We start from the raw sequence: 21,449 nt of genomic DNA, 5'->3' as shown, positions 1-21,449 counted from the left end.
AGCCGTGAAAGAGGCAAACTTTGCGATTCACATTGTAGTGTATACACGTCACGATTCTCTCTGTTCTCTCTGTTGGTTTTGTAGGTACTTGGAAGGATACTCGGATCAGACACTAATCCTACCGCCGCTAACCCCGGCATGCTTACTGAGGTGGACACGGCCGCGCTTGCGTCAGATAGGGTCCAGGTCATGTCACCATTCCAAATACAAATCTCAAATAGATAGCACATCCAATGTGGTTCTCCAGTCTCTCGGTGTACGCAGTAGTGTCAAAACCCGACGCATTGGGTTAAAGACATTCTAGATCAGGCCTGTCGCAATTGGATGCAGGGTAGTCCCCCACTTCGATTAAGACAGTGTGCCGACACTAGCGTACATATTCCAAATCCTGGGGCCGCCAACACAGTCCACAGACAACTAGAGGTAAGGTAACTACTACCCGCACCAACACCACCGCAACCACGCCCCAAGGATTCCACTTACCAACCGCAGCTGTCGCAACCGTAGGTACCCCGCGGCTGTCTTTTACTTGCTTCGAGTCCTGACCCTGCGTCCCCCAGACCACTCTTTATTTCTGCGATACCAGCCCGGACACCGTTGTGGTGGTGTATATCTTTCGTCCATGCCCTCTCTGTCCTTCCTTGTCCGACCTTCTGTTGTCTCGTCCAGACTAGCTTCAGGCCGAGTTGGTTCGTTATCTAGACATTTCTCCGTCACAGCTCTCAACATGGCTCCCATTTCCAGAGAAACCGACTTCCTTGTCATTGGTGGTGGCAGTGGTGGCATCGCGACTGCCCGCGCTGCTGCTGGCAAGTATGGCATCAAGTCCATGGTAGTCGAGGGCAAGCGTTTGGGAGGTACATGCGTCAACGTTGGGTAAGTCGCATTCCAATTCTGTCTTTGCGTCTGTCTTGCTCGAAAGGTCAAGCTCTAACTTCCTCTCTTCCTCTTGTAGCTGCGTGCCCAAAAAGGTCACCTTCTACGCCGCTCTTGTTGCCGAAACCATTCACCAGGCCAAGGACTACGGCTTCAGCGTCGAGCAAACTGCTCCCTTCGACTGGCCTACCTTCAAGCAAAAGCGCGACGCTTATGTCGCCCGTCTCAACGGCATCTATGAGCGCAACCTCGCCAACGACAAGGTCGAGTATGTGCACGGCTGGGCCAAGCTCCTGTCCCCCAACTCGGTTGAGGTTACTCTTGATGACGGTACCAAGTCGGTCGTCAACGCCAAGAAGATCCTGATCGCCGTGGGCGGCAACCCGACCATCCCTCCCCATATCCCCGGCTCAGAATACGGCACCAACAGCGACGGCTTCTTCGACATCGACACCCTCCCCAAGAAGGTTGCCCTTGTTGGCGCCGGTTATATCGCTGTCGAGTTTGCTGGCATGTTGAACGCCCTTGGCGTGGAGACTCATCTCTTCATCCGCCACGATACCTTCCTTCGTAGCTTCGATCCTATGATCCAGCAGGTGTCGGTTAAGGAGTATGAGCGCATCGGGGTCAAGGTCCACAAGAAGAGCCAACTCACCAGTGTCCAGAAGGATGCGGCGGGCAAGCTGGCCATCAACTTCAAAGAGGGTGAGGGCGAGCAGTCTATTTCCGACGTTGACCATCTCATCTGGGCTGTTGGTCGCACGCCGGCGGTCGAGGGTCTCGGCTTGGACAAGGCGGGTGTCAAGACCAACGAAAAGGGCTACATTGAGGTGGACGAGTACCAGAACACCAGCACCGAGAACATCTACGCCGTTGGTGATGTGTGCGGTCAGGTTGAGTTGACCCCCGTCGCCATTGCTGCCGGTCGCAAGCTGGCCGCCCGTCTGTTTGGCCCCGAGGAGTTCAGGACACTCAAGCTGAACTATGATAATGTGCCATCCGTTGTGTTCGCCCATCCTGAAATCGGTTCCATTGGCCTTACCGAGCCCGAGGCGGTTGCCAAGTACGGCGCCGAGAACCTCAAAATCTACAAGTCTAGCTTCACTGCCATGTACTACGCCATGATGAAGCCTGAGGATAAGGCACCGACCGCCTACAAGCTCATTTGCGCCGGCCCCGAGGAGAAGGTTGTTGGTCTGCACATTATCGGCCTTGGCAGCGGCGAGATCCTCCAGGGCTTCGGTGTGGCCGTCAACATGGGCGCGACCAAAGCCGACTTCGACAACTGCGTGGCTATTCACCCCACCAGCGCTGAGGAGTTGGTGACCCTCAAGTAAACAGGGTACGGATAGGCGAAAAGGGTGGTTCTCATTGATTTGTACCTATATAAACCGGATATACCTCTGCATGTTTGGAAGATGGTGTTTATTCGTAGCGTGGCAGCCTTATTAGAAGCAAAAGTTGGAAATGATACCTGAACATATAACACTCGCGAGATACCACTTTATGTTCTCTTGGGTGCAAGTTGGGGACATCAAATAACCGCCGAGATAGGCGAAGATAAAGAGCAAGAACGCGACAAGCGCCCATGGAATGTACTCCGATAAGATAGAACTGGCTGTGACGTGCTTTGTACCCAGAAGTGCTCAACCTGTAGAGCTAGGGCCCGTTTCAGCCGAGGGTACTTGGCAGCTGGAAGAACCCGAATTTGGGAGGGAGATCCATTCGCGGTGTTCTAGTACCTGTACGGCGAGCCATTCTGTCAGGGGCGCAAAAAGTCAGACCACCACAACCAATGGCCTACGACACTGGTCAGACACGATACCCACTACGCACAGCTGCCAGAGCTGTGTGGCCAGCTGAGACAGCCTAGCTTGTTCCCAATACCGAATGTCAAGATTCCGCAGTAGCGTCACGGACCACCTCGGGCAGCTCCTCCAGTTTCATCACCACACTCCAAGTGCTTTCCCACCTCGACTCTCCTTGACACCAGCTTCTGACCGAGCAAGGAATCGCCAACTTTCCACTCAAGGTATGCCGTTCTCCTTGTGATATCACTTTGCAGGTCGCCCTGAGCTCTGCTCCCAATTGCACCTTTGAATTCTGGATAGCTGACTGCGTGTGAATTGCTTGCGAGAAAAAAGATGTTCTCCCGTGTTGCCCTCCGCGCGGCTCCCCGCCAACAGCCCTTCAGCCTCGTTGCTCGCCGCACCTTCCAGACCACCCGCGCCCAGCTCTCGTCGCCCTACCACTACCCCGAGGGTCCCCGCTCCAACCTGCCCTTCAACCCCAAGACCCGCTTCTTCTGGTTCCGTTACCTGATGTACTGCGTCGTCGGCTTCGGCTCCCCTGTTGCCATTGCCGGTGCGTGATTTCTTCCTGTCCGAGAGCGAAAGCATACGGTCCCACTGACGTAACCTGATTCCAAACACAACAGTCTGGCAGACCTACCGCCCCCGCTCCTAAACGGCTCGCTACCAGCTGTTATGGGGGTGTCGATATGATTGGGAAGTTCGAGCGGGCGATGAGTTTGATGGGTGCGTAATAAGGGGAGGAATGCCGAAAGGGGGGACACGCAAAGAATTGACCGGCACGAATATAGTCGCAGGTAGTCCGGACTGTCCGGGCGCTCTTCTGTATATGATACGACACGGATAGAAACCACCATCATCATCAACATCGACCCCGACGTTTCTCTCTCTTGGGACCCTACGAGAACCATTGGCTCTGGCAAACCTTCTGACTTTATTAAGGGGAAGATGGATGGTGGCAATGGGTGCTGAGGCTCCTGGCTGAAGCTCTGATCATGGATGATGGAGGGAAAGCTTGCTGGGATGAGATCTGGCATGGGACGACCTGGAAGCCATTGACTGCTTCATCATTGGTGTGAGGTAAGCAAGCTACGTAGAGCACCATTAACTGACTGCGTCTGTATCGAGTGGCGTTATGGTAAGTCTTCTCAGGTAAGGTGTCTTGAGAATAGCACTCCAAGGCCGGAAAAGCGGTGCTTCTGACCTATTCACTGCTTCGGTAGAGTTCTGGAGCTCAAATATGTGACTTTCAAAATAAAGACGACAATGCGAGCTCAAGGATGTAGCTACATGGTCACGTTTTCAGGGTATTGCTGCCAGCAGCTTCCCGGCCAGCTGCTCGTAGGCATAATAGACAGCAGTGATGGAATTCCACCGACTCTGATCATGCCCCATGACATATCGACATCGACCTTGGCACCGGATGGAGGCGACGACTTGGGCGCCGGAGGACAAGACGGTTGCTACGGTGTAGCTATCAGGAAAAGACCAACGACCAAAGTAAACAAAGCCCCTGATCGGAGAGTCCTCGGCACAGCCAACCTATGTTTCACACTCAGGACACCGACTAAGGTTGCAGATATGCAGCTATGCGCACAAGCCAATCGGCCAGCTTCCGTTATCCCGTGTAAATGCATTCCAGATACTTTGCGCCAGAGCAGAGCGAAGGTACCCTTTCGGAGCTCGCCCCCTGTCTGTTAGTGCCAGGTACTTGCCTAGGGTCCGCTACCTCTAGGGTACCCACGACGCCGCCGGTTCCCCCCCAATGATCACAACGTCAACCGCCATTCCATTCCACCTGTCAGGAGCAGGAGCCGCAACAAAACACAACGCCAACAAACGCTACACTACTTTTACCACCCAAACACCACGACGGAACACCTAGAGAGGATCACCCGCATCTTCTTAGACCCGCCTTGCGACAGAAACTACGCTGAACACATTGCGCGACATGGTATGAGGTGAAGCGAACATGCAGACTTGCCGTCCAGGCAACACGCTTTACGGATCACCGAAGACGACGTCAAGGGGAAACAAAACATATCCAACAACGGACTTTCCACCACTACGCGAATAATACATATACACATACACATACACACACACACCCAAACACACATACACGAAAATGGACTTACCGCCCGTCAACCTCGCCGAGCTGCTTCGGCACCCCGATGATCTCGACAAGATCACCACCCTGAAGGCCGAGTTCATGCGGAAAAAGGCAGCTGTTGACTCCCAACTACGCAGTGGCCTGCGGGAGCAGCTCGAGACGACACAAGCCGGCATGAACGGCCTGGCTGACGGGCAAAGGACGGTGCAGCAAATCAAGGAGGAGATGATGAAAATCGACAAGATTTGTTCCGAGTCGCAAGACATGATCACCGACTTTGCTACCATCAACCTGGTGTCCCAAGCCCACCGCAACTTTGGCGCCGTCGAGACTATGCGCCGCAACCTCGAGACTTTCAGCGAGCGCCTGGACGCTATCGACAGGATGTTAAACGAGGACGACGAGGACCCCGAAAACATGCCCAACCTACTGGCTATTCATTACGAGTTGACGCAGCTCCGTAATATCCGAGACGATGCCATCGAGCAAATACAGAGGGGTGACGATCCAGGCCTGCAGTCTACATTAGAGGATTACTTCTCCCGCCTGGATAAATACATTGAGTGGTTTGATGTGAATATCACCCTCGTCGCCATGAGTTTGATCAACCTGGTTATTGCCGACAACAACAGTCTGGTCGTACGTTTCGCACTGATAATAGAAGCTGAGGAAAAGAGCGATCAGAGGGTTTTGGCCTTGCAAGAAGCGCTGAAGGATCACAAGGAAATGGCCACACGCTTCCAGAGCATAACCGACGGCGCCAAGACGGTCAGGGGCTATAAGGACAAGTTTTTGAAGGCTATCAAGACCTTTGCCGAGGACCAGTTCAAAGAGAGCAAGGAGAAGTTCTTGGGTGATCCGGACATGCTCGACAAGTCCTTGAAATGGTACTTCAACGACTTGAACGCCGTCAAGATCGGCATGACGCCGCTTATGCCCAAGAAGTGGAAGATATTCAAGACATGGGCTACTATCTACCACGGCTTGATGCATGACTATCTCATCGGGCTCATTGACGACCCGGAGACCAGCTCGGCACATACTTTAGCCATTATCAGCTGGCCTGAGGCTTACTATCGCAAGATGACCAAGTTGGGAATGAAGCAGGACGAACTAACACCACATGTGATCGACAACCGCGAGGCAGAACTGGTGCGCGACTTCCGCGCCCTCATCATCAAGTTCCTCGACGAATGGATTGACCGTATCTACAAGCAAGAGTGCAAGGACTTTGTCGACCGCAACGTCGAGGGTGGCAACCTCGACCAGGACGAGTATGGATACTTCCGCACCAAGAACCTGGTCGATCTGTGGCGCATGCTCCGCGAACAGGTCGATGCCGCGGGCAACTCAAAGCGTGCCGATGTTGTGGAAGGTGTCATCGACACCATGTTCCAGCGCTTACGCACCCGCCAGCAGTCCTGGCAGAAGATGCTCGAGGACGAAGCCGCGCGGTACGAGGTGCAACCCCCACAAGGCCAACCAGAGCTGGACGGCTTCCAGCCACTGCAGGACTGGCTCGTGGCGACAGCCAACGACCAAATCGCCTGCATCGATGACAACGAGGACGAAGGCCGGATGGCGTACCTCTCCGACTTCCGGCGCAAATTCAGCACGCTCGTGTCGCCGCAGTACATGGACCGGGCCGAGACGGAGATCACGGCTCTGCGCGACGGCTACGTCGACCTGAGCACGTGGTGCATGACCAAATTTGCCCAACTGGTGTTCGCAGTTGACTTCCGCACCGTCATGCCCGACTTCTTCACCCCCCGCTGGTACACGACCAACGCCATGGCGCGCATGATCGCCACCTTCGAGGAGTACGTGTCCGACTACAAGATGGTGCTGCACCACTCGCTCGTCGACATCTTCATCGAGATCTTTGCCGAGGAGCTGCTCATTCGCTACCTGTCATCGGTACGCAACAAGGGCGCCAAGTTCCGCAGGCAAGATAACTTCCAAGACAAGATCTTTGACGACCTGTCGACTGCCTTTGACTTCTTCAACAACTTGCCGAACCCCGATGTGGGCGATGCCATCAAAGAGACGTGGCGCGTGTCGGAGCCGTTCTTACAGTTGTTGACGGTCGATAAAGAGGCGGTGCCGGACGCGTTTGCAGAGTTCAAGAGCCAGTATTGGGATTTGCAGATCAGCTGGGTCGAGGCAGTGTTAAGGTCCAGAGACGATTTTGAGAGAAGTATGTTGAATGCTGTCAAGGCTAGGGCCGCCCAAATGGACGTTGTCAGAGGGCCGGAAACTATCATGAGCAAGGTCAAATAAGGGGACACGCAATAGTTATCCTGGGTTGAAAATGGATAGGTTTAATGATGTGAGATACTTGGGATTGGACTGTAGTAGGTACGGAAGTCGGGAAGGGAGTTGGAAGTTCTATGCATATAATGATACCAGCTTTTGTAAGCTACAGCGAAGACATTTTCAAGAGTGAATAAGAGAACCGAAGGCCAGTCTAATGGTGGGTGGTTGTCCCTCACTTGAAATGCTGCCTTTAACTTCCATCATTCATGCAACCACACAAATATTCTTCGGAGTTCCACATAAATATTCTTCAGAGTCCAAACTCCGGCTCGTTAAGCGTGCCCTTCTGGTTCGCAAACATGCAAATGCCCATAGATATTACGCGACTGGTCCGCGTCTATGGTAAGCGAAGAAAACAGAAAAAGAAGAAAGCAATATACAAGAAACATTTGACGTCCAACCATCACCGACGCCATTATAAAAAGAGATTAAAAAAAAAAAGAAATAAGAACACAAGCAACAACAACTCTCTGTAAATATGTAAAATCTGTGCCTAAGCATCATTAGCTCATGGTAGTGTCCGTGACGTTCTGTGTCCCGTTGCCAGACCTCTTTGTCTGTCTCTGTGTCTGTCTCAATATTCTGTCGTGATGTGTTTGTACTGTATTACCATTTCCCTCTTCTTGATCCGTTGATGAGCAGCGAAGACAAAAAGTCCGCCATGAATAACTCGTCCTTGTCACTGAGCTCCCAGCGGGCCCTGAGTTGGTCGTAGACTTCGACGACTCTGTCGCCGTTTGTGCATCGCATGAATGCGCGCAGGACCCAAATGGCCAGCCAGGTCTTGATCTCTATGCCTGGCCGGTCGACACCCCATTCTTTCTTTTGTTGGTACTCCTCCTCTTCGAAGGGGAGTTCAGCTTCATCGTCGTAAATATCAGGAAGGTGTTCCTCCTGGATATGATCTTGCTGGACCTGAACTGGCTCATGAAATTGGGTTTCTTGAGCTTGATCATCAGTAAACGCTGCCTCGTCAACTGGTGGAGGGGCCGAGTCATGAATAAGTGTGCGTCCAGCATCTATGGCTTCTAGCAGGGCCGAATAGATTGATTCTAACCGCCTCGCGCTCCATGCTGAAGTTGCGTAACCTCCATGACGGTCAAAAGCTCTGAACAAAACCTTGAAGATGGAGCCGTGAACAGGGATATCAAACAGCTTCATATCGTCGATGTACTTGGCCACGCGGGAGAGATCTCCGCACCGAACGCCGTAATATTTGACCAGAATGCTATACGTCCGAAGGTTCGGATGCATTGGTACCATCTCTTGAAAGCTGTGTTGCAACTCGGGAGCTTTCTTTGCAACCCGGGCCATCATCTTCAGCGCCTGGGTGATGGCGCGATCGCTGGCATAGCTCCGGGTTGGGAATGACACCTCCGACCACTTCGCGATAGAAGCCACCATGCGAGCATAAATACGCTCGGCCGCTGCTTCCTCGCCCGATCGCAACAGTCCAGATATGACGGCGTTGAGGACAACCGTGTCAATCATCTCGCCGGCCTCAACCATCTCCCGAAACGCGGCGCGCAGTCCACCAGTCTCCCTCTTGAGCCCAAAGAAATGGATCAAGCTTACGTGGTGATAGCGGTTGAAATAGTGCCCACGACTGACCATTTCTTGGTAAATCATTTCAGCGAGAGTGAAGTTGCCAGCCTTCGAGGCCACATCAAACAAAATGTTGAAGGTTACCTCGGTCGCCTTGATGCCAGCGTCGACTTCCATCTCGCGCCACAGTCTCATGGCAGACTGCGCCTGAGTTTCGGTGACAGTGCCAACATATCGGCTTGCAAAAGAGATGGCGCAATTCCACTCCCCTGCCGTCAAGGGCATGCTGCAGTTCCTCACATCCGCTATGACGGCGAAGTACCGCAGCATGGACTTGGAGTTTCTCCGCTGAGGCTGCCCTAATGCTTTTAGGAGCTGATGTCGCAATCGACCATTGATGTAGGGCATGCGCGGTTCCGGCAGTTGCTGGTAGAGGTCGTAGATCGTGTCAAGGTCAACCTTGTGTGGAGTGCGCAGCCGCACGAGTACAGCAAACCTGAGATCGCTCAGTGTGTGTTGGCCAAATTCGTCCAGTCCAACCACTTCGTCCGGGCCTGGATACTCGTAGTCATCTTCATTTTGTACAAAGGTGAACCGGGGCCTATCAGCGGGCGCATAATTATGCATGTAAGGATCGCGAATGAACTTGAGGTAGTCTTCGACCGTTCCATCTAGATCATGATAGGGATCTACCAGTTCAAGCAGCTCTTCTTTGGTGAGATGACCGAGCTTCGCACTGTGGGATTCGGGCAGCTCTTGTGATTGTGGGTTTGCGCCCGAGTGGGACTCGGTCGATAGATCGTCATGTAGCGCGGATGGGGCCGAGAAGACAGAGTCGGCGGGCTTCTGATCGGCACTGGGTTCGGGGGCAGCTGCGGCAACGGGGTCAGGGACCGGGGCTGCCGCCGCCGCCGCCGCCGCCGTGTGGCTCCGCTTTTGGGGAGCAGAGACCGAATAGCGGAAGAAGTTGGAGTCGAGTGCTCGTCTGCTGTTCGTGCCGGACAGACTGGTGGGAGTTACCCGCAGGGATGGGGTGGTCAGTAGCGGGCAACCGGTGGAGCCGCCTATGGGTCTCCTCGCGACCCCATCGACAAGGCCACCACTTTGTGAGCTCCAGCTGCCGTGGAAGCACCGTCGTTGTTGTACTGGGCCGAGGCCTGCTGTCGCAACCTGTCTTCTTCGTCCGCTGCCTTGGTCACCGAGCTGGATGGATGCTGTGGTTTGCGACACGGAACTGGTGGCAGCAATTGCGGTTGCGGAGGCGGCAATGGCAGACCAATTCCACGACGGACGATGCAAGAAGATGGTGCCGCATATCGACCCTTCAAATCGGCTGGAGACTTTCATGAGCTGCCGCCGTCCAACATGATGGCCTGCCCATTCAGCCAACCTTTTCTTGCCTGTTCCCCGCGAGTGTCGGCCGCAATTCGATGAAGAAGAGCTCAGAGAAGACGCAATCACAAGCTGCTGGCTGCTGCGCACTCGATTGGCACTCGATGCAATCGCGGTTACTGGCGAATTGGATCGTACTCAGGTCGATGTGGTCAGGGCGTCAGATTCGTGGAGGGCGGGGAAGTATGGGGAGAATGGGGAGAACTCGAGTCATGAAGTGAGGAGGGATGTGGCAGGAAACTGGGGTCGGGTGAGCGACGCGATGATTGAGAAAAAGTTGGGGTAGTGTAGTGGTGTACACTACAATACATGGACGAGGCACAGCTCCAGGTACCTTGCCGTGAGCACACCCCACCCCTGCCTCTACGAAAGAGGGGAAGCTGGAATAGGGTCCAGTCTCGGCCGGGCTCAAGACCCCCACTTCTGTTATCGATAAGCACCTAGCTAGGTACTTCCCTTCCCTTTGGTCGCTTAATGGCGGGGCGGGGAACTATTTTTTTTTTGCCGGCACGTCCTTCCAATTGCTCGCCCGCTCGCGGCAGGCAGGACAGCAGGTCGCGCGGGTTACCGGCAACAACTGAAGGTCGTGTCGGATCGTGCCTGTCTCCAAAAGGCACAGCTCCACTTTGGACAAAGCTAAGCAAATAGCGATAACGATAGGTTTGGCGGGTGAGGGAATCCATTGTGCCTACGCAGCGCAGCGCAGTGTATTATTATTACCTTACACAGGTATACACACCCCGTAACCTCGTAGCCTTGCCTTTGCCTTGGGAGGGTACCTGAGGAACGAAAGGACCGCCGAATCCGCCAATGGTCCTCTGATCTCAGCCAACACCACCGCTGCCGTCGATTATCACCAGTAATTCCCTCCACAACACCCAAACGCCGCCAGCGACGACCGGACAAGATGGGCAAGGGGCGCATCTTCCAGGCCGCAAAGGTCTACCAGAGGGCCAGCGAGGCTGCTGCCACCAACATCGTCTCTGGCCTGCCACCACGGAACCCACCACTGTGGCTCAAGGCCATCGAGTCCATCCCTCCCGCTGAGATCAACACCAGACCGTATCCGATCCAGCACTCTCCGCCGAACCCGCGAGCGCGCAAGCCACGCAACCTCTTTAGGCCCACCAAGATCGTCTATCCCGAAGATGAGTTGCGCCGCGACTTCTACCGCGACCACCCTTGGGAGTTGGCCAGGCCTAGGATGATTATCGAGTTGGATGGCAAGGACGCCCGTTTCCTTGACTGGTCCAAGGGCCTCAGGCAACGCGGCATCCCCTTGTCCGGCGAGAGGTACGTTGTTGGATGAGCGCATTGCACATGGCGCAAAAGCCCGGCGGACAGGCATGGAAATTGGATGCTAACCCGAATCGCAAACGATAGTGTCGTTCAACGTCAGCTCTGGCTTATGGAGAATCAAGGCATGACCAAGCAGGAAGCCTACGACAAGGCGCGCCACGAGTTCTACAAGTTGAGGCAGTTGGAGCAGATGGAGCGCAGGATAGCCGTCGAGGAGGCCCGCATGGTTGGTGGCTACTTTGGCAAGGACCTTCTGACGGTCGGCATGGAGCTCGAGAACAAGACGTATGAGAGTTGGAAGAAGTGGGCTACGACCGAGATCGCCCGCCAGGAATCTGCCAGGGCTTCCATGTACACCAATGTCGTCGACAACTCTGCGCTCGAGGAATCTGAGGAGGACGAGCTGCTCGCGCAGAATTAAGGCAACGAATTGGAGTAAAAGGGGAGGGACAGAGTGGTATAGCGTGGCTGATACCCATCCGTGTCGGGGAAAGACGATGCCGGCCCACTCGTGCACAAGTGTAAGAATATCACGTCTCTTTGTACATATAGAGAGGGCAAGAGACTTTGTAGAAGTACATGTGATTCAGGAGCCTGGTCGCCTATCTTCGAAGAAACCCGGCAGACACCGGCCCGATATACTGACTGCCCTTGAATATTTTCGCCAGACTCTCGTGCTGCACACCGACAACATCGGCAATGCCCGTTTTTAGAAACAACTTCCCCGTCAGACTCATCGTCTTGGACCTGGCCCAGGTCTCGATGTACACCACCTTGGCCCTGTTTTCGGGTACGAGGTAGAATATCTTGAGCAAGTGGGCCACCAAACACACAATAAAGCCGTTGGCAGGCCCATTTGTAACAATCACATGCGGGTATCTGAATCCCTTTCCATGATCCTTTGTTGACCGTGGGTTGGGCATCCGTGTGAGGGCATTGGCGGCATGAAAGGCGGATATGAGGCAGGTAAAGGGTGCCGTATAGAGCGGTTGATGGACCTTGCGCGCACGGCGGATTAAGAAGATATCAGAGGTGCCTGCTCGATCATCTTCTCCGGGATAGGCGTCCTTGATAGTCGCTTCCAGAAGGCGGGCCTTGCCGAGAGAGGAAGTGTCTCCGATGGAGATGATGTACCGCCGGTGGATGTTTGCCTGGCCGCGAAATGACTGCTTGATGGTCTCAATCATCTCAGCAGTGTGTCCACCAGAGCCAAGTATATATGTGAAGTAAATAGCAGGAAGAGAGGTGGTGTTGGGAACTTGTGTGCCAGCGGCATTGGGTTGGGGCGTATTGCTGGGGACGAGCCAGCTGCCACCTGGCTTTTGACGCCGGCGTATCATTTCAAAGTGCCGGTAGACAATAAAGGTACCAAGCACTATCCCGACGGTGATGACGAGGGAGATGAGCCATAGCCATGATAGACCAGAGAGGAGAAGCCCGGCTGCGGTGGAGGATGCTGCACCCGCAACAAAGGTGGCTGCTGTCAAGTTGATGCCGCTCACAGTCTCAACATGTAACTGAGAGTAGCTCTCAGCTCTGGTGTCGGGCTTTAGCTCTTGATCATTGCGCGATTCTTCCTTGCCCGCCAGCACGGACGCTGAAGTAGTAGGGGCCATTCTAGAGAGCCCCAAAGGTCTCTTCAAAATTCTATTGGTATAATTAGTTTCACATTCTTTGAATATGGAGTCTGGGTACTTGATGGTGTCACCTCGTCGAATCTTGATAACGTGTTTTGTTTGGAGGTTTCCTGAAGTCACGCCTTCCAAAATAAAGGGGCTAATAAACAATGACAAAAGGGGCACATCCAATTGGGGTAAGAAGGAGAGGCTTGTTTGGTGCCGTCTGGAGGTGAACATGTAGACTCGCTCATATAAGCCCCATGCCGACTTGACACATGTGTCTCCAGGTGAATGGGTGTTTTAGATCTGGCAAGATTTAAAGCGTGATATATGACATCAAGATCAAAGGCTTTTAAGTCGTAGAGGCATGTGGAAAAAATGACACTGAGCAAAAGGCGATGGAGGTGTGGTTTCTGTAGAGGTAGCTACATGACGGGAATGAGCCAGTGCATGTCGCTTTACGGGGCACGACAATGAATGACGGGAAGCTTGGGCCAAATTGAAACCCCTGAAAGAGAGACCTGGAGAACACCCGACACGCACCCCTGGGCCCTGATGATCTGCCGAATAGCGGAAGGGAATGACGACGGTGGCCCCACTGGTGACTGCGATTTGGGCGCATTTGGCGGCCCAGGCCGCTAAAAAGTTGACCGACCGCCTGGCAGAAAGCGGGAAGTTGGGAACCGCATGGATGCTTGTTGTCAACGAAACCTCAAGAGAGAGAGCTCCTCCTCACTCAGTAACCCCAAAGTCCCATGTCGCTTCAGTTCCATCTTCACATTCCATCCGTCTTGAATGGATACCACCTTTCACCACTTAGACGACCTCCAATTGAGCAATCACCTATAAACAGAGGAACCATTCCACGACAAATTGAGTTCTCGGTCTCCAATACCTGCGATTAGCTTCAGCGGTTGGGGACATATTTGAAGGAGGCTTTCTGCCCCGTGTCGCAGAGAAAGGGAAGACATTGCGCGCCGCTTTCTGAAAACCGAACACATTCTGCAATGGGCATCGCGTGAACGCGCAACCACTCGAAGCAATGCCCAGACTGAACAGGACTCGATATCTAACATGCTTCTATTGTGGCCGCAAGACCTCGACCCCATGGAACAGCTCTATCCGCAACTTCGAATGCCGGAACTGCGACGCAACAAACTACCTTGATGGTGTAGGTCTCCCTGCTGTCTTGAATCTATCCAGTTGACCTGGCTGGCGCATATTGTACCTATTTACTGACACCTTCTCTTTGCTCCGCTAGAACGGCGACATCACCGATCCTCCTGTAGCCACCGAGTACGAAGCAAGTCCTGCCAAGTTTGCCACGACGCGAGCAACTTCGCCCACCGTCGGTTCCTCGAGCGCCAGCGTTTTTTGCAACAAATGTTTGGCCAACCAGGACAAGCTACGAGCTGTTCTGGCCCAGTATCTCCCGGATCCCGATGATTCTGAATACGAAGAGCGATGTAGGAACATCTACAAGTTCCGACGTTTGCAAGAGCGCCTCTATCCTCAAATGTGCGCCGAATGCGAACCGCGCGTCCAGAAGAAACTAGGCGAAGCAGCTTATACGGCAAAAACCGATGTCTTACTCCGAATGATTGAGAGAAGCAACAAGCAGCGACAGCAAGTTACAGGATGGAGTTGGCTGAACGTCTTCGACTCTTTGGGGAGGTGGTTACGGACTGCTAGCTTGGTGCTTCAACTCCTTTGGCACCTCTCCATAATGCTCATGTTGTTCAAGGCGGCCATCCTGACGCGGTTGGGTGAAACGCCGAACCCGTGGGCTCTGAGAGCTGTGGATACATGCTTTTGGTTTTTTAACCTTCTGCCGTCAACCGACCGGCTGAGTGGTTGGAATCTCACTACTGCGATTCTAAGCGTCTGGTGGAATCCACGGTATCCTCAGCTACACCGCGGCTTTACAAAACACATAACTGGGTTTCGAGCCTGGTACATGTATCAGGCCATTCTGGTCTTTATGCGATTTTGGGTCAGGAGGTTACCCATCTTAGCTGGCCCGGAGCAAGCAGAGCTGAATATGCCGGCAGCCGCGCATGTTTTTTGGGCCGGCTTTGCAATTCTTGTAAGTCGTCTTGCTGGCCCCTTGATAGTCCAATCATGACTAACATTTGCTTCAGGTTCACCTCCTCGCTCCCCGTGCTATCCGTATTGACATGGCGCCCCTATTCGGGACCACCTCTAAACCATCTGCACCACAAGGCGGATCTGTATCACAACCGTCTAAGTATAGGCCGACAACGGCGAATACGGCAGCAGCAGCTACGGGTCCGAGACGATCAGGAAGAGCAGTGAAGCCATCGTCCCAATTACTTGCTGCGCGATCTTCATTCTCATCATCACTGCCACCGGCCCCAGCTCCAGCGCCAGCTCCAGCTCCGGCTCCGGTCGCGGCTCCTGCCCCGACACCGGATGAAAAACCAGACGAAATCAAAGTCATGGTTGACTTGCTGGACGAGATAGTCAATGGCCCATCTAGCCCAGCATCCCCAACACCATCAATAGACCATTCACCATTCTTCGTGCCACGGGTAGGAAGGTCTAATGTTCCGACCACTCCAGGGTCTCCATTCTCCCCAACACCACGCCGCTTTGGTACTGGTGCTAGCACTGGCACTGGTCCTTCCTTCTCGTCTCTTGGTCCAGCTGCCAACACAAGGTCAGCAACGGCTGCTTACACGCAGGAAATGGACTGGACGCCTACTCAGTCACAGTACCGCGCCTTCCAAACCGTCGGTCAGCGAGAAAACCAAGGCTTTAACGAAGCTCCTACCGATGAGAACAAGGGACCTTTCTGGTATCGTGTACCACCAGCGCCAACAGCGCCCGCTCAGAGGTTAAATAACTACCTCACAAAACAACCACGCATCATCGCGCCCCGCCACACGGCACCTCGGCCAGGCACAGGGATACCATCCTTCGGAAGTACTGCGCTCATCAACACTCCGCAGAAACAGATTCTCGGGAGGATCAACAACGACCACATGACCATGACTATGAGGAGAGATGCTGGAGAGGATACGGGAATCGATCCCACCCCGGCACGGGTTGCTTTTGCGCCACCCAAGTTCTTTGTGCCTCCGCCGCAGAACGATCCCAGGAACTCGCTCTCCGAAATGCTAGGTCGCAGCTTTAGCCTGAGTCAGGAGGAGGAGGAGGAGCAGCGCGAGGCGGAGAGGGAGGAGGCTGAGAAGAAGAGTAGAGGTTGGTTAGGCGGTGGGTTGCTTACTTTTAGGTCGACGCCGGCGAAAAAGGACCAGTGAAGCTGGGATTTGGGTTGAGATTATCGAAATGAATAATTGTTAAGCATTGTCTGGTTGGCCCTGCATTGTGGAGTTGGGTTTCTTGTTAGGCAATGGATGTTCTTTTGCATTTTAAGGAACATGGGAGTCTTTTGCATAACAATGGGCGTTTTGTACATGTGCATAGATACCAGCGGTGTCATGGTCGTATATGAGGTGGGAAGTACTGGCTCGTTACAGATAGAGACCAACATAATGGATTCAAGAGGCGCGTGTGTTTGAGGATATCTTCTAGAACGGGGATCGGTGTTTAACATTGGGGTGTTTGCGCGTTCTTCAGGTACACAATGCTCGCCCTTCTGTTATATATATACTTGACTACCCTGAAGGATATCTCATAAACTTGTTCTTGGCCACTCTTCGTACGGGATACGCCCAAAGCAAACCGCTGTATTTCGCTCTTGGTCTCTCGTCAACCTTCGTCGTCCTCGAGTCGTTGTATTCCCAAAACGAGCAACCCCTCCACCAAAAAAGCTACTATACTTACTCTGTAAGGCTGGTTAGATCTCAATCATTCTTCCTCTACCACATCCTGAACCCCCCCAGCAAACCTGTAGATAGACCAGGACATGATGCCGAACGCAACCACGAACCGGCAGAAGTCCCACGCTCCGACCCAATGCGCCATCTTCATGAAGACGTCCCTAATCCACCTCACCAGCGGATCCTGACCACTTCCCTACTGATCAGACGAGAACACCCTCAACAGCCCGATCCCAAACCCAAACACCACGCCAAACGCAATAGAAACCCGCCATCGCTTCGACAGCATCCCCTCCTCCCGCAACAGCCAAGCAATAGCCCCCAAGGGAAACACAAACCCAATAAACATGCCCTTGACGAGCGTGTCCACCATGCCATTGAACCCATCCGTTTCGGCACCTATTGGTTCCGGAACCATCCCGCTGCCGTCATCGCTTTCTACCATGCCCGGTCCGCCGACGCCACCGTGGTTGTTGTCTATCCAGGCGTCCTCCATGGATCGCAAAGTATCAGGGGACGGCATGGTGTCGGGAGTAAAGCGCGAGGCTTGGATGGAGGTGAATTGTAGACGGAGCTGGTTCACTTCTGCGGGCGTAAAGCCCGCGGAGAGGAAGCGGTCGAAGCCACGGGGGTGGTTGCGGTCTGTTGTGGTTGTTGTTGTCGTTGCTTGGCCGGCGGAGGCGTTGATCCGGGATCTGGATTCTCCTGTTGACGACGAAGAGGAGGAGGGTTGAAGGCCGGTGGTGCGGCTGGTTTTCCCGCCGCCGGCGCCGGAACCAGTACCCGAAAGGTTGGAATCGACGGATCCAACGGGGACAGGTACAAACGCCGCGGCTGCTGCCTCGGTGGCCAATTCTTCGTCTGTGAGCTCGTCGCCTATACTGCAGTTCACATACACACGTTGCTGCTGCTGCTGCTGCTGACGATCAACGGCTTTCCCCTTGCCCTTGGTGTCCATGATCATGGGCGGCGGCGGTGGCGGTCGGAGGACGGAGCTCACGATGGCGCTGTCGGGAAGGATCTTGCCGGCGTGGATGAAGCGGAGGCGGCTCCGGGCCGCTTTAACGGTTGTTTCATCTTTACTGTCTTTGCTGGAAGATAGGAGGCGCTCACGGATGCGATGCTTGAGAGCGACGATGGTGGTGCGGTTGGGAGAGGGTATGTCGAGGTGGAGGTCAGGGAGGGAGGCGCTGAATCTGACTGTGAGGTGGAGGGATGGTGAAAATGGTTTGTTTGGTGATGAGGCTGTATTCACCCGGGAGACTGGTGGTCTGGAAGCTCGATTGGAGGGCGAGCTATTTTCCCAGTCGTCACTCATGGTCGGATTTCGAGTAGCTCCGTGAGACCACCGATATGGAGGTTTTTTTTTTTTTTTGCGAAAAGAAAACCGACCGTATATACTGGATTTCCGGATTCGTGCTGAGCAAGATGAAAGCGGCCGTCAGAACTGGTCGATGATTTGGAACACAATCAAGAGATGAAGTGACAATTGAGAATAGACACAGCACCTAGGCTTTGATTTGGCACGGTGGTCTAAATAGAAAGGATCAAGGACAAGGTGATGCCATTGAGAGTGAAAGGCATAGCAACTAAGACGTGCGTATTAACTATTACAAGTTATGTGATACAGTGGCCTATGTAGATCTATGAAGCCATCAAGGTTCACGGACTTTTGGTTTGTGAGCTTTGAGTGTTTAAGGGAAGTGGAAGTAGGTACCTGCCCAGAACAGGCCAAGCTCCCCCAACCTTCCCCACTCTGACTTGGAGATCTCCATGACGTTTATGCATCTAGCGGGTCTACCTGCTTTGCATGAACTAGAGAACCTAACGACGCGCCTAGGATTCTTTAACACTGCAACCACCACTAGTCTAAGATACAACATCATGTTCCTTCCCACATTAACACCCTACTTATAACATACTCATACAAGCCCTCCAGTTGATCTTTTTTTAGAGGAACCCCAAAAATAGGTGTCGCTGGTTGTTCCCTTGTTTGGCATACTTGCCTCCTAAACCTCGACCCAGACCCTTTTTCCTCTCAACCGGCCAAGAGGTAAACATCCTACATTATCTAGGCAATCCATTCTTCACAGCAAAGATGATATCCATCTGACAATTAGCCACTCCATCTTGATATCCGGACGAAAGAAATCGTATCCAGCAGATCGGCATCGGCGACTGTCTACAAGTGACGGCTCCACGCACGGCCCGGAGTCGGGCCATTCGGGAATCCACACAGCGCATCAACCATGACCTTGCCCGCATCCTTGACCGTCTCCTTAGCCTTGTCGCGACGCTTTCCATGGGCAATGCCTATCTCCTTCTTTCTCATGTGGCTCAGGGTAAAGTTGACAATGCCGCGGAATGCGTCGTCGACGTTCTCACCCGTCTTTGCCGAGCACTCGCCATAGCCGGCAACACGGGAGTGGTAGGCTGCGCTGCGACCCATGTCGGCCATGACAGGCTCCTTTCGAGGCAGAAAGCTGAGGCCGAGAGGCGGAAAGGCAGGGCGGAGATCTTTCTTGAGGCCAAGGAGAAAGCGAGGGCAATCGATGAGGGAGCGGTCGAGTTTGGGTTTCCACTGGAGAAGACATTGGGTTAGTCACCTAAGCGGTTTCATCCCGAAAACCATGGTGCAAACATACCGTATCGCAAATGGACGGAATATTCTTGACGTCCTCGACGCTGTAGCAGATGATGGCAGCTTGGAAAAAGTTGGATGCTAGCTGGGTGGTCCGCTCATTGGCAATGTTACCTGGGAAGTCCCAGAGCTCGATAGTGACGAGCTTTCCGTCATCAGCGATGATGGAGAAACTGTGATAATCCGTAGCGTGGGAGGAGGGAGCGGTTGGGATTTGGTGGTCCGTAATTGGCGAGTGCTGAGAAGTGACATCTGATATCTTGTCCTAGATTGGATGTTAGCAGGTCTTTTGTGGTAGGTGTCAATGGCAAGTGCCTACTTACCTCGACAAATTCTCCAGAAACAAGACGACTATTCACTTTGCGTTAGCATCTTTCCCCATTCCCAGTAACATGACGAGAGTACTCACTTGGCCAACGCCGTCTTGCCTGCGTTAGCATCACCAACCAGGCAAATCTTGATCTTTCTCTCCTGTCCAGAAGAGCCTGAGACGGAGCGCAACTTTTCGGAGCCAGGCACCCACGACCAGGAGCTCAGTCGGCTCAACGCCTCCCGAGTGCCGACAGATGGAGTGCCTGCTCGCTTGGAAGCACGGCTGCTTCTGATACTCCTCAGGCTCATCTTGGACAAGCCACGCTTGAGAGTGTTGGTAAGCTTGCTGCGCTTGGAAGCAGGTGGCTCCAGCGTGTCGGCTTGGGAGTCCTGGACAAACTGTTAGCGGCCACTTCATCTACGTTATAGTGCTGGGCTAAGTATGGACGCACAGCGTGACGCTTGATGCTCCTCCGCTTTAGAACGCTAAGCATAGAGTCGTCCACCTTCGGCCAAATGGTCTTCGCATCGTCCTCCTTGACAATTTCAGTCTTGACCTGGTTCAGTTTGATCTCCTTCAGGATAGTAGGCTTTATAGGGGTGGGTTTACGAATGCGGCGATACTTCGGGGCGTCGTTTTGGTTCTCCTTGTCTGAGTCGCCGCCGTCTTCTATCTCCATCATCGCATAACGAACGACGGTGGACGCCAATCCGGATTCATCAGTTTGGGGTTCGGCACCGCTCAATTCGGTGTCGTTTTTGTCTGGTCCGTGTTCCACAGGGTCCTCATAGATTATGAAGTCATCATTCTCGACACCCGCCAACCAGTCGTCCATCCTGTCGGTGGCTAAGAATTCAACACCGCCTCTGTCGTCAACAAGCGCTACGCCATACATGGGCACCGGATCCTTAATCTTGTGGTCGATATTGTCGCAAGGCCTATGGGATCGGGAGTACGAGTGTATGTGCCTTTGACTCTGGTGGTGGTGGTTCTGGACACCCGATGAAGGTGCCTTGGTACGAGTCTTGATGTGCTGAACCTCGCGCAAATCCAAGCCAGGGATGTTTGTTTCGAATTCGCGATTCGGATGATAGTCTCTATGGGGTCTGGAAGGGGCTCGATCCGCCCTCGAGATCGTATGATGGACTTCTGAGGTTGACGGATGAGGGAAAGGACTGTGAGGTTGATAGCGCGCCGATTGAACACCGCCTGTGTTGGTTGCTGGAGACGAGTCAAGCTGTCTGGCAGGACAAAGGCGGGGAGGGACCCGTAACTTGAAGCTATACGGAGCCGATTCATAGCTCGGTGACGGAGGTGGTCGCATTCCGTTGGCGGGAAGGGGATGACCACCGACCATACGCAACGGTATGCTAGGAGTTGGCGATCGCACCATGTTGGCGGCGACGGTGGAGAAGAGCAAGAAGGACTAGAAGCTGTATCAATGAGAAAGGGGAAAAGTGCTGGAACAAGACGGATGACTGAAGAATAAAGAGGGGCGCAAACTTTCGTGATCGAATGTCTGGTTGTTTGCTGGGGTGATCAAGGTCCGTCGCGAATGCAAGGAATGGACACAAAAATGAGAACAAGGCCCTCGCGAAACAATCTGGCTGCAAATTCGCAAGCGCCCTAACCACAGCCAACTCTGATCCAAGCAGGAAAAAAACACAGCAAGCTGAACAATCTGTGGCTGGTGCAGAGATCGGGCCGGCAAAAGGTGG

The 21,449-nt window shown here is 53.6% G+C and overlaps 9 protein-coding genes across 10 annotated transcripts; 5 read left to right on the top strand and 4 right to left on the bottom strand.

Annotated features, from left to right (window-relative positions):
- The first annotated feature begins 251 nt into the window (after positions 1 to 251).
- NCU03339 lies at positions 252 to 2,559 on the top strand. Of its 2 annotated transcripts, XM_011395225.1 has the most exons (3): positions 252 to 503; positions 561 to 876; positions 956 to 2,484. In XM_011395225.1, the coding sequence occupies exons 2-3, from the start codon at positions 623 to 625 to the stop codon at positions 2,211 to 2,213; spliced, it is 1,512 nt and encodes a 503-aa protein (XP_011393527.1). In that variant the 5' UTR covers positions 252 to 503; positions 561 to 622; the 3' UTR covers positions 2,214 to 2,484. The 2 variants fall into 2 exon arrangements, with proteins under 2 accessions (XP_011393527.1, XP_011393526.1); XM_011395224.1 differs by having other exon boundaries at positions 252 to 876; positions 956 to 2,559.
- Positions 2,560 to 2,811: 252 nt separating this feature from the next.
- On the top strand, positions 2,812 to 3,575 carry NCU03340 (cytochrome-c oxidase chain VIIc). Its single transcript, XM_951356.3, has 3 exons — positions 2,812 to 2,908; positions 3,021 to 3,240; positions 3,314 to 3,575. The coding sequence occupies exons 2-3, from the start codon at positions 3,021 to 3,023 to the stop codon at positions 3,340 to 3,342; spliced, it is 249 nt and encodes an 82-aa protein (XP_956449.1). The 5' UTR covers positions 2,812 to 2,908; the 3' UTR covers positions 3,343 to 3,575.
- An 816-nt stretch (positions 3,576 to 4,391) lies between these two features.
- NCU03341 (exocyst complex component Sec6) lies at positions 4,392 to 7,326 on the top strand. Its single transcript, XM_951357.2, has one exon. It carries the CDS (start codon positions 4,816 to 4,818, stop codon positions 7,078 to 7,080), a length of 2,265 nt encoding a protein of 754 aa, XP_956450.1. The 5' UTR covers positions 4,392 to 4,815; the 3' UTR covers positions 7,081 to 7,326.
- Positions 7,120 to 10,304, bottom strand: NCU03342 (hypothetical protein). The gene has a single exon (XM_951358.2). It carries the CDS (start codon positions 10,006 to 10,008, stop codon positions 7,723 to 7,725), a length of 2,286 nt encoding a protein of 761 aa, XP_956451.1. The 5' UTR covers positions 10,009 to 10,304; the 3' UTR covers positions 7,120 to 7,722.
- Positions 10,305 to 10,620: 316 nt separating this feature from the next.
- NCU03343 (mitochondrial 37S ribosomal protein RSM25) lies at positions 10,621 to 12,021 on the top strand. Its single transcript, XM_951359.3, has 2 exons — positions 10,621 to 11,346; positions 11,437 to 12,021. Exons 1-2 carry the CDS (start codon positions 10,961 to 10,963, stop codon positions 11,771 to 11,773), a joined length of 723 nt encoding a protein of 240 aa, XP_956452.1. The 5' UTR covers positions 10,621 to 10,960; the 3' UTR covers positions 11,774 to 12,021.
- On the bottom strand, positions 11,769 to 13,387 carry NCU03344 (hypothetical protein). Its single transcript, XM_951360.2, has 2 exons — positions 13,061 to 13,387; positions 11,769 to 12,999 (listed from the first exon to the last, which is right to left on the bottom strand). The coding sequence occupies exon 2, from the start codon at positions 12,966 to 12,968 to the stop codon at positions 11,955 to 11,957; it is 1,014 nt and encodes a 337-aa protein (XP_956453.1). The 5' UTR covers positions 12,969 to 12,999; positions 13,061 to 13,387; the 3' UTR covers positions 11,769 to 11,954.
- Positions 13,388 to 13,717: 330 nt separating this feature from the next.
- Positions 13,718 to 16,543, top strand: NCU03345 (hypothetical protein). Its single transcript, XM_951361.2, has 3 exons — positions 13,718 to 14,142; positions 14,233 to 15,057; positions 15,113 to 16,543. The coding sequence occupies exons 1-3, from the start codon at positions 14,014 to 14,016 to the stop codon at positions 16,253 to 16,255; spliced, it is 2,097 nt and encodes a 698-aa protein (XP_956454.1). The 5' UTR covers positions 13,718 to 14,013; the 3' UTR covers positions 16,256 to 16,543.
- NCU11245 (hypothetical protein) lies at positions 16,538 to 18,453 on the bottom strand. Its single transcript, XM_951362.3, has one exon. The coding sequence runs from the start codon at positions 18,093 to 18,095 to the stop codon at positions 16,974 to 16,976; it is 1,122 nt and encodes a 373-aa protein (XP_956455.3). The 5' UTR covers positions 18,096 to 18,453; the 3' UTR covers positions 16,538 to 16,973.
- Positions 18,454 to 18,959: 506 nt separating this feature from the next.
- NCU03346 (hypothetical protein) lies at positions 18,960 to 21,124 on the bottom strand (the record flags this gene model as incomplete). Its single annotated transcript, XM_011395226.1, has 5 exons — positions 18,960 to 19,358; positions 19,423 to 19,683; positions 19,742 to 19,769; positions 19,828 to 20,120; positions 20,183 to 21,124. 5 exons carry the CDS (start codon positions 21,122 to 21,124, stop codon positions 18,960 to 18,962), a joined length of 1,923 nt encoding a protein of 640 aa, XP_011393528.1.
- Between the last annotated feature and the right edge of the window lie 325 nt (positions 21,125 to 21,449).

Source organism: Neurospora crassa, linkage group II, assembly GCF_000182925.2.
Source record: "Neurospora crassa OR74A linkage group II, whole genome shotgun sequence".
Lineage (NCBI taxonomy): Eukaryota > Fungi > Ascomycota > Sordariomycetes > Sordariales > Sordariaceae > Neurospora > Neurospora crassa.
This window is presented reverse-complemented; position numbering and strand designations above follow the sequence as displayed.

What these genes read in the sequence shown, in the direction of transcription:
- NCU03340 (XM_951356.3), top strand. Translation starts at nt 3,021, where the DNA reads ATGTTCTCCCGTGTTGCCCTCCGCGCGGCTCCCCGCCAACAGCCCTTC. An exon ending in CTCCCCTGTTGCCATTGCCG is followed by an intron (nt 3,241 to 3,313) that starts GTGCGTGATTTC and finishes CAAACACAACAG; the next exon opens with TCTGGCAGACCTACCGCCCC.
- NCU11245 (XM_951362.3), bottom strand. Translation starts at nt 18,095, where the DNA reads ATGAGTGACGACTGGGAAAATAGCTCGCCCTCCAATCGAGCTTCCAGA.
- NCU03343 (XM_951359.3), top strand. Translation starts at nt 10,961, where the DNA reads ATGGGCAAGGGGCGCATCTTCCAGGCCGCAAAGGTCTACCAGAGGGCC. An exon ending in ATCCCCTTGTCCGGCGAGAG is followed by an intron (nt 11,347 to 11,436) that starts GTACGTTGTTGG and finishes CGCAAACGATAG; the next exon opens with TGTCGTTCAACGTCAGCTCT.
- NCU03341 (XM_951357.2), top strand. Translation starts at nt 4,816, where the DNA reads ATGGACTTACCGCCCGTCAACCTCGCCGAGCTGCTTCGGCACCCCGAT.
- NCU03339 (XM_011395224.1), top strand. Translation starts at nt 623, where the DNA reads ATGCCCTCTCTGTCCTTCCTTGTCCGACCTTCTGTTGTCTCGTCCAGA. An exon ending in GGTACATGCGTCAACGTTGG is followed by an intron (nt 877 to 955) that starts GTAAGTCGCATT and finishes TTCCTCTTGTAG; the next exon opens with CTGCGTGCCCAAAAAGGTCA.
- NCU03345 (XM_951361.2), top strand. Translation starts at nt 14,014, where the DNA reads ATGCCCAGACTGAACAGGACTCGATATCTAACATGCTTCTATTGTGGC. An exon ending in CAACAAACTACCTTGATGGT is followed by an intron (nt 14,143 to 14,232) that starts GTAGGTCTCCCT and finishes TTGCTCCGCTAG; the next exon opens with AACGGCGACATCACCGATCC. An exon ending in GGGCCGGCTTTGCAATTCTT is followed by an intron (nt 15,058 to 15,112) that starts GTAAGTCGTCTT and finishes CATTTGCTTCAG; the next exon opens with GTTCACCTCCTCGCTCCCCG.
- NCU03344 (XM_951360.2), bottom strand. Translation starts at nt 12,968, where the DNA reads ATGGCCCCTACTACTTCAGCGTCCGTGCTGGCGGGCAAGGAAGAATCG.
- NCU03342 (XM_951358.2), bottom strand. Translation starts at nt 10,008, where the DNA reads ATGAAAGTCTCCAGCCGATTTGAAGGGTCGATATGCGGCACCATCTTC.